Raw genomic sequence first — 10,000 nt, forward strand, 5'->3', positions numbered from 1 at the left:
TCCTCAAATCTGGGTTGAAGTTTGTTTTTTATTGAATAAAAGGTGTTCTTTAATAATAATAATAATAGAGCAGATGGGCATGATTACTGTATTCATATATATATATATTTAAAAAAAGAAAAAAAATAAACGTTAAAACTCCATGGTACCCAGTAAAAATGACCAATGTCACACACACACACACACACACACATGCGCACACACACACCGCAGCTCCGGAGCATGTGTCAATCAAAACCTTGAGTCCAATCAGCTGGCTCAGTTTGGCAATGTGGGCGTGGCAATGCGTGAGCTGCACTTCCTGTTGCTGTGTGATGTGGGCTTGCGGAGGAACCGTTCTTCTGCACTGGAGGATGTAAATAAATAAAGGCGGTCTTGTGGAGTCTGCACCCAGCGGACAGTCCAACACCAGCGTGTCTGTGTGTATATAGAGTAGACTTTTATATATAGATAGATATGGAGATTTCTCTATGTGATGGCTGATACTGTGATCTGATTGGTTGGTGGTCCTGTGAGTCCGGAGAGAGAGAGAGAGAGAGAGAGACGGGATGAGGAAGTCCTGCAGGTCAGGCTTTTCCCTCCTCCAGTTTGAGCGGCTGTGGTTTGATGGCTCCGCTGCGAGACGCTGACGCTTTCACTGGTGCTGCTGACGCCACACACTCCTGAACACACACACACACGATCAACATCAGCACTCAATACACAGAGATCTCTGTATAACATCAAGACTAATAGATCATTTAATGTTACACGGCCACTTTATTAGGTACACCTGTTCAACTGCCTGTTAACAAATCTCTAATCAGCCAATCACATGGCAGCAGCTCACTGCATTTCGGCAGGTAGACATGGTCAAGAGGATCTGCTGCAGTTCAGAGTGAGCATCAGAATGGGGAAGAAAGGGGATTTAAGAGACTTTGAGCATGGCATGGTTGTTGCTGCCAGACGGGCTGCTCTGAGTATTTCAGAAACTGCTGATCTACTGGGATTTTCACGCACAAACATCTCTAGGGTTTACAGAGAATGCTCAGACAAAGAGGAAATATCTAGTAAGCGGCAGTTCTGTGGGCGCAAATGCCTTGATGATGGTCAGAGGAGAATGGCCAGACTGGTTCCAGCTGATAGAAAGGCAACAGTAACTCAAATAAGCACTCGATACAACCGAGCTCTGCAGAAGAGCATCTCTGAACACACAACACGGCCAACCTTGAGGCGGATGGGCTACAGCAGCAGAAGAGCACACCGGGTGCCGCTCCTGTCAGCTAAGAACAGGAAACTGAGGCTACAATTCACACAGACTCACCAAAACTGGACAATAGAAGATTGGAGAAACGTTGCTGCTCTGATGAGTCTCCATTTCTGCTGACACATTCAGATGCTCGACTCACAATTTGGCCTCAACAACATGAAAGCATGGATCATCCTGCCTTGTATCAGCGGTTCAGGCTGGTGGTGGTGGTGTAATGGTGTGGGGGAGATTTTCTTTGGGTCCATTAGTACCAATTGAGCATCAACGCCACAGCCTACCTGAGTATTGCTGCTGACCATGTCCATCCCTTTATGAGCACAGTGTCTCCATCTTCTGATGGCTACTTCCAGCAGGATAACGCAGCATGTCATAAAGCTCAATCATCTCAGACTGCTGAACATGACGATGAGTTCACTGTACTCAAATGGCCTCCACAGTCACCAGAGCTCAATCCAATAGAGCAGCTTTGGGATGTGGTGGAACGGGAGATTGGCATCATGGATGTGCAGCCGACAAATCTGCAGCAACTGTGTGATGCTATCATGACAATATGGAGCAAAATCTCTGAGGAATATTTCCAGTAGCTTGTTGAATCTCTGCCATGGAGGAGTAAAGCAGATCTGAAGGCAAAAGGGAGTCCAACCTGGCACTAATAAGGTGTACCTAATAAAGTGGCCAGTGGGTGTACATTACATATGTAGTTTCTTCGATTTATCCTCAGAATGAAGAGACAGATTATGAATATCTTTGTGCTCAAACGTTTCATGCACAGTCATCCTACACAGATATCATGATGAGCTCCGCTGTCATTTTCCTTTTCTTCTATGAGGTAAAGCCGCAGCACACCTGCTCTACTGTGTAGTATTCCAGATCTCTCACTTATGCGTGCTGAACATCAGTTAAACATAGCTAAAGACTAAGACTAATCTACATTTATTAATATTCAAATCACAACATTAATCACATTCATGTCATGTCCTGTGTGGGGAAAGACAGATATTAAACACACCTGGAGAATGAACAGGAGCACAACAGCAGAACAAACACACAACATTTATTCTGTGCTTTCAAAATCAACACACACACACACACACACACACACACACACACACACACACACACACACACACACACACACACACACACACAGTCTCACATTCTCACAGACAGACGGACGAAAAGAGGTCCTGTTTACACTGAGGTGTTGTAGTTTAAAGCAGAGTTGATTCACATCCACACTGGCGTTTCATCTAGCATTTCTGAAATGCTGTCTCTCTCTCACACACACGCACACACACACAAGCTGCAGCATATGCGCACGTCTGAGCTCCAGGCAGTCAGCAGGGGCTTTGAGCACACCTCCCCAGGTGAGAGCAGTGCTCGTCAGACAGTTCATCAAGGATCTACCGCTGGATTTCACCTCACTATAGCAGGTAAACGTGATCTTCAATTCATCTCGTCTCCATCTCATGACTCTTTTGAATCTATTAATGTTGTCAGGTAACGTGTTTGGGCTGAGCACAAAGAAGTTCCTATATTAACTCATGTAAGCGTACACTGATCCTGCACATCTGACTGACTGCTTGCCTTTATTTTTAATACTGTATAAACCTACTGTGTTATTTAGAGCTGCACATACATCATCTCAGCATCGATATCGCAATGATCATTCGCAGTCGAGTGTGTTTTAATTAATCATGTGTTTTTGATGTCTGTGATTGTTTAATGATTTTTAAAAACATTCAGGTATAAGAAATTGTAGCATTTGTGACTTTATGATTAATTCTATTAAATAATGTTCATCATTCAGTTACTGTACTTGAGCACTGCGAGACTCGGGTAACAGTTAAACTCTTTATTTCAATTTGATCCTTTTCTTAATGGCATTTAAGTTATTAAGCATGAACATATAAAACATGTAAATACAGAAATGCACTGCAAATAGCACAGAGCACAACGGAAATGTGTGCTCCAGAAAATTAAGAGATTGTTTAGATTGAGGAGATGCAAATAGTAAACATTAATTCAGCAATCTCCGACTAAACACGTGCATGAAAATACTCAACACATGCAAATAGAGAAACGCACGGCAAGTAGCACAAACAACAACAGACATGTTATAGACTTTATGCAGATGCACTTCCACTGCAGAAACATCCCAATCCATCTAACATTAAAAAAATTTTCCAACTAAAGATATTAAGTCATCTGGTGAAATTGTAATAATCTCTCAATATATATATTTATATTGCAAAAATAAAAACAAATATAGCAATCTTAGATATATCGTGCAGCCCTAGTATTATTAATCACCATTATTGATTATTAAAACTAATGTAGCCCCGCTGGTCCTGCACCACTCAACCCGCTCCGAGCTGGGATCGAACCGGCAACCTTCCGCATGGTAGTCGGTTGCTCTACCAGGGAGGCTAAAGTGGAGCGGGTAACAGAAGAGTGAGGTTTACCTGCACAGCACTTACCAGCTGGCCTCCGCGACACTAACATTCAGCAAAAGAGACAGCAGGAGGCAGTTCTGTTATCAGCGTTTGTTTTAAATATACACACAGTGAAGATGAGGCTCATATCAATATGCAGCTACACGACGCCTCAATATTTTTTGGAGTCTGTTAAGTTAATATCAAAATGAAAATAGTTATGTAGCCATGTTAAAAGTTCTGTGGCCAGGGTGATGTGAATGAGGTTATAAAGTACACTGTTCCCTATGAAGATTTACTCAGTGTCCTCAGGAGTTTGTTTACTATAGAAAACTAGTCTGAATTGAAAGGGTGAAAGATTGAACGGTGCGCACCTAATATTGAGGAAAGGACCTAATCCGGGAGTGCAAATGTCTGCAGCCACAGCTCCGTTTTCATCCATCCACACTGACATGCAGTGTTTAAAACCAAACAGCCTCTTCAGCGTTTCCAAAACGCTCCATTTTCGGCGCTGGAAAACTCCAGGGTAGTGTGGACGGATGGCGTAAGCATAGCAAAACTAACGCGTTTTAAAACTAAAGTCTATTAGTGTAAACAGGGCCACACACACACACACACACACACACACACACACACACACACACACACACACACACACACACACACACACACACACACACACACACACACACACACACACACACACACACACACACACACACACACACACACACACACACACACACACACACACACACACACACACACACACACACACACAGTCAGAGTCTCACACAGAGGGATAAACATGCACGCACACACACATATATATATAGGGTTTTCACAATACTGGAATTCGGTATCAGTCGGTACTGAGATTTTAAAAAGGTCCATTTCCCGCTAACATTTGAGCGCTGTAGAGCGAGTTCTGTAGTGGCCCGTTTCCACCGAGCGCTACAGAACAGTACAGGAAGCTGCGGGTCACCTTTAACTAGCTTGCTTTTCCACTGCCAAAAGGGGCGTGGTGTACGACAAAGTTGCAGTCGCGGTCATTTCCGCAGGAGGAATCGTCAACAGTAAAGCTGTACTGGTCATTCACATATCATACGAGCAGCACTTCTCACAGCACAGAGGCTTTACGCATTTCATCACTAATAAGGGTGTCACGATCCTCCAAATCCTCGATTCGATTACATTTTCGATTCTAAAGGCACGATTCGATCCGATTTTCAATTATAATTAATTAATGACCAATTAATTATTTGTAGCCTACCGTTTAAACTACCTGACCTGCATGGTCTTTGTTTTACCCATAAACAAATAATTTTAGATTCAAAATAATTTTTCCGTTTTTAATAAGCGGAACAGAGCGCGATTGCCCTGTTCACATATGCCAAACGAACCACGCTAACTGGGCAAACGAGACACGTTCCCAAACAAAAGTGTAGGTGTGAAAGCACCCTAAGACCTATTAGTGTAAACACGGCCTGAGCGTGTATTTTTCGCGAGCGGATTTGCACCGGGGGATCGCGATGCCGGTGTTGTCTATTGGCCCAACCTTATAGCAGAGCTTTCAAACTGCGTTTTTTTTTTTTTCGACAACACGAACGTTGTCAACATTACTCACTGGAAATCCAAAACACTTCCACACCGGTGACTTCACTGAAGGAGGAGAGGGTTGAAGCTCTGTCGACGGTCTGCAGTTCAACAAGCGTGTCTTTTCTCCGCTTGGCAAGCCCAGCTGACGTGACATGGGGCAGGGCAGCATCGGCGATTCCATTTTTGATTTGATAATCGAAATTGAGCATGAATTTCGATCGATTTCAATTGACACCCTTAGTGTCTGCTGTGTGGTGCTTGCTTTGTTTTCATTCTCCTGCTTCTGTGAGTGACGCTTCACTGTAAACCAATAGCATCCAGCTGTGCGTCTAGCTCTGCCCTATCGTACACTTGTGGGCCTGTTGGTACCAATTGCAAAGGGTAACCAAAAAGTCTTACAGTAGGATTCACTTTTAGGTACCTTCTGAGAGTGGAAACAGCCATAAAAGTGTACCAAACCGTACCACTCAGTGGAAATGGGCCATTAAACACGGCTGATTTGCCATTGTGCTCACCGCTGTTTACCGAGAGTAACCACAGACACAGACACACTGGGGTTATTCTAAAGCAGTGGAGATCAGCTGGTTTGTCTAGAAGCTGACATATGAGCGATCAGCTGATGAATCGCAGCTTTGAAATGCTCCAGTGTCCCTGTGTATGAGGTTACACTCACTAAACAGAGGCGAGCTCGGTGAACTGATGACCTTCACGGCCAATCACAGTCATTTCTGTTGAGCACATGAACACGTTGGCCAATCAGCGCTGTTTAGGAATGAGCTCAGCAGCGCTTAAATGTTAACAGGACATGGACGCTTTTAAAATTTCAGTACCGAATTTCAGTATCATGACAACACACATACACACACACACACACACACACACACACACACACACACACACACACACACACACACACACACACACACACACACACACACACACACACACACACACACACACACACACACACACACACTCACTCTCTTCTAACTGTACAGTATTGGTGAGAGACTGTGAGTAGAGAAGGATGTGATGATGGATTTACCTATGCTCAGAGTGGGTGGCTCACCTTCAGGCCGTCCTCCGGGCCCTTGCCGGGGCCCTCAGGGTTGTGTGTGTGTGCGTGTGTGTGTGCGGGGCCGGTGTTTGGGCCGGGGTACGGCGGGGAGCGGATGATCACGGGTTTGTTGACCTGCATGATGGGCCGCTGGATGGGGCTGGGGAAGGGCCCGCTGCTGGGGGGACGCATGTGCATCACCATACTGCCCTGAGGACCCGACACCTGCACACACACACACAGATATACAGATAGATAAAACACAAGCACAAACACACGCACACACGAAAAGAGGTCAGTGAGTGAGAACATGTGTTATGCTAATATAGTAACCGTGTTTGTGTATATAATCCTGCTGTTGACTGATGTGTTTGGCGCCATCTACTGGTGTTTCTCAGAACAGATTTCACAGGATGACCGCTGATTAATTCAGAACACTATTCAGCGTTTGCGCTAGTCGTCATCTTAAACCTGGTTGCCAGTGACTGCTGTTTGCTTCATTTAGTTGATTGCATTTTCACTGATTGTGAATTGTTTATTGTTGGTTCAGTCATCAGTACAGCCGTACCTGCTGTGTGTAGTGTCCTGCAAGAGACGCCACCGCTGGAGCACCCGACGCTTTCCCACTGGGGCTGGCAGAGCCGGGCCTGACGAACACACACAAGCTCATTAATATCACACAAACACACACTCCTGTCTGTCTGTGCTCCATTCTGGGTTATTTACATTACCTTTAAATGAATATGTGAGGGTGTGTGTGTACTGATGTGTGTGTGTGTGTGCGTGTAGAGGTGTGTATGCATGGGCAGGTGTGCACATATCTGCATGTGTATGTTTGTATGTGCAGTTTTGTGTGTGTGTGTGTGTGTGTGTGTGTGTGTGTGTGTGTGTGTGTGTGTTCACCTGTATGAGCCGCTGGGTATTCCAGGAGAGTGGCTGGGTTTATCTGAGAACTGAAAGCCTTTCATGTCCATCTGTGAAACCTGACAGAGGAACAGTCACTCAGACGGGTGGAAATCAGGCAGAGGAAGGCAAACAACATCCAGCAACACACTTCACATTCATCTAAACCAACATTGCTTGAGCTCACACTCACTTAAAGAGGCTGATTTAAGACATATAATAAAATTCAACTAAATGATGAATAGAAATCAGTGTTTCTCAACCACGTTCCTGGAGGAGCACCAGCTCTGCACATTTTCCGTGTCTCCTTCACCAAACACACCAGATTCAGATCATCAGCTCATTAGCTGAGACTGACAGACCTTGATTGGGTAAAAGACCTTGAAAGGAGACATCCAAAACATGCAGTGCTGGTGCTCCTCCAGGAACGTGGTTGAGAAACACTGATATAAATGATTAATAAAAAAACTCATATAATAATAATGAAAAATAAATAAATAAATAAATAAAGTCTTTAACTCCCATTGGTCCATGCTGATTATCTAAGAAGTGGGTGTGGCTCTGAGGCTCCACCTATAACTAGAGTAATATACCACTATGCATATGCATGTGTGTGTGTGTGTGTGTATGTGCATATAAGTGTGTGTGCGTCAGTTGTTTGACCTCTCTGCTGCCGCTCAGCACTGGCTGTGACCCTGGGGGCATCATGCGGCGTGGAGCTCCCACAGACAGATTCTGGTTCTGCTGGAGCTGGATGGACTGCGGGAGGATGAGGTGCTGCTGGGCTGAACCATAGCGCAGCTGAGAGCCTGGCATCGGCATCGTCACCTGAAAACACACACATTTATCTGTTAGCCAATAAACTCTTTAATGGTCACTCAGTCCAGTTCATCTGATTCTGCAGTTTGCATAATAAAGAGCAGCTAATATGGGGTTTTAAATCCACTCGCTGGCCACTTTATTAGGTACACCTGTCCAACTGCTCATTAAGGCACATTTCTAATCAGCCAATCACATGGCAGCAGCTCACTGCATTTAGGCAGGTAGACATGGTCAAGAGGATCTGCTGCAGTTCAGACTGAGCATCAGAATGGGGAAGAAAGGGGATTTAAGTGACTGAACGTGGCATGGTTGTTGCTGCCAGACGGGCTGCTCTGAGTATTTCAGAAACTGCTGATCTACTGGGATTTTCACGCACAACCATCTCTAGGGTCGGGTCAGAATTTGGCCTCAACAACATGAAAGCATGGATCATCCTGCCTTGTATCAGCGGTTCAGGCTGGTGGTGGTGGTGTAATGGTGTGGGGGAGATTTTCTTTGGGTCCATTAGTACCTATTGAGCATCAACGCCACAGCCTACCTGAGTATTGCTGCTGACCATGTCCATCCCTTTATGAGCACAGTGTCTCCATCTTCTGATGGCTACTTCCAGCAGGATAACGCAGCATGTCATAAAGCTCAATCATCTCAGACTGCTGAACATGACGATGAGTTCACTGTACTCAAATGGCCTCCACAGTCACCAGAGCTCAATCCAATAGAGCAGCTTTGGGATGTGGTGGAACGGGAGATTGGCATCATGGATGTGCAGCCGACAAATCTGCAGCAACTGTGGGATGGTATCATGACAATATGGAGCAAAATCTCTGAGGAATATTTCCAGCAGCTTGCTGAATCTCTGCCATGAAGGATTAAAGCAGTTCTGAAGGCAAAAGGGGTCCAACCCTGCACTAGTAAGGTGTACCTAATAAAGTGGCCAGTGAGTGTATATTATAGAGCACCGAAGCCCCTACAACAGGTTTAATACATCTAAAAAACATGTATTTAATATTAGTAGAGAGATTAGTGCCTGATCAGCTTAAATCGGTACATGACGGCCAATACAGATCAAATTTACCAACCGTTTATAAACAACACTGTCCTATAACACACACAGTTTCCTCTTGCCTGAATGAGCTGCGAGTCCATCAGCTGTGAGGTGCTCATGCCTGTGGGCTGGTCGTACACCAGTGGCGTGCTGCCGTTGATGGGCTGGTAGTGGGATCCGGACTGAGATTTGACCAGGTCTGAGGGCTGCAGGCCGGGGAAGGCGGAGTACGGCCCTTTCAGAGCAGCTCCACCCGACAGCACCATGGGGCTCGCCTGGGACAGGTTAGGGTGCATGTACACCTGAGACCTGCACAACACACACACAGACCGCAGATCAGCACTCACAACTCGGACTGTCTATTAATAATTTTATTTGTATTTTTTCATCCATTTTCGGTTTATTTTGGCATTCTTATATGCAATTGTAATTTCCTTTTGTTTATGGGGAAGGGTTGGGAACATTATTTCCATTTTCCTGTAAAACTATCCTGCTATTTAAAAAAAGATTTAATAAACACACACAAAAAACAGAAAATAATGTTTATATATTAATTCATTTATTTTCTTTCGGTTTAGCCCCTGGGGTCACCACAGCGGAATGAACCGCCAACTTACCCAGCACGTTTTACGCAGCAGATAAAATAATGTTCACAGTTATTGTTTTTCTAATTTAATACTTTTATTTTAATAATTTAATCATTATTATTATTATACATGCACATTTTTCTCATCCAAAATAAGCTCACTAGCTTCTGTGTTTACCAGTGGATGAGCAGGACAGAGAGAGGAAGGTTTAGTGAATTTGGTTTCATGCGTATAACTTCATCTACAAGTTGACAGTAATATTAGCGCACCTGAATGGAGGAATGGAGCTGAAGATCTCTTGTG

At 44.5% G+C, this 10,000-nt stretch overlaps 2 protein-coding genes across 10 annotated transcripts in view; one reads left to right on the forward strand and one right to left on the reverse strand.

Moving 5' to 3' along the window:
- fabp1a (fatty acid binding protein 1a, liver) overlaps positions 1-10,000 on the forward strand; it is a 102,772-nt gene that overhangs the window by 9,823 nt on the left and 82,949 nt on the right. The gene's annotated exons all lie outside the window — the stretch shown is intronic.
- prrc2b (proline-rich coiled-coil 2B) overlaps positions 11-10,000 on the reverse strand; it is a 43,409-nt gene continuing 33,419 nt past the window's right edge. For 5 of the 9 annotated variants that reach the window (XM_087254680.1, XM_087254678.1, XM_087254679.1 and 2 more), the window contains 7 exons: positions 9,967-10,000; positions 9,191-9,419; positions 7,907-8,071; positions 7,244-7,323; positions 6,909-6,987; positions 6,353-6,565; positions 11-662 (listed from right to left, as the gene is read on the reverse strand). The exon at positions 9,967-10,000 is cut by the window's right edge and continues 91 nt beyond it. In XM_087254680.1, the coding sequence (XP_087110806.1) occupies positions 567-662; positions 6,353-6,565; positions 6,909-6,987; positions 7,244-7,323; positions 7,907-8,071; positions 9,191-9,419; positions 9,967-10,000 (896 nt within the window). In that variant the 3' untranslated portion in view covers positions 11-566. Of the gene's footprint in view, positions 663-6,328; positions 6,566-6,908; positions 6,988-7,243; positions 7,324-7,906; positions 8,072-9,190; positions 9,420-9,966 lie in introns of all 9 variants that reach the window. The other 4 variants (XM_087254684.1, XM_087254682.1, XM_087254683.1 and 1 more) reach the window with 1 other exon arrangement.

This window comes from Danio rerio, chromosome 5, assembly GCF_052040795.2.
Source record: "Danio rerio strain M-AB ecotype USA chromosome 5, GRCz13ab, whole genome shotgun sequence".
Taxonomy (NCBI): domain Eukaryota; kingdom Metazoa; phylum Chordata; class Actinopteri; order Cypriniformes; family Danionidae; genus Danio; species Danio rerio.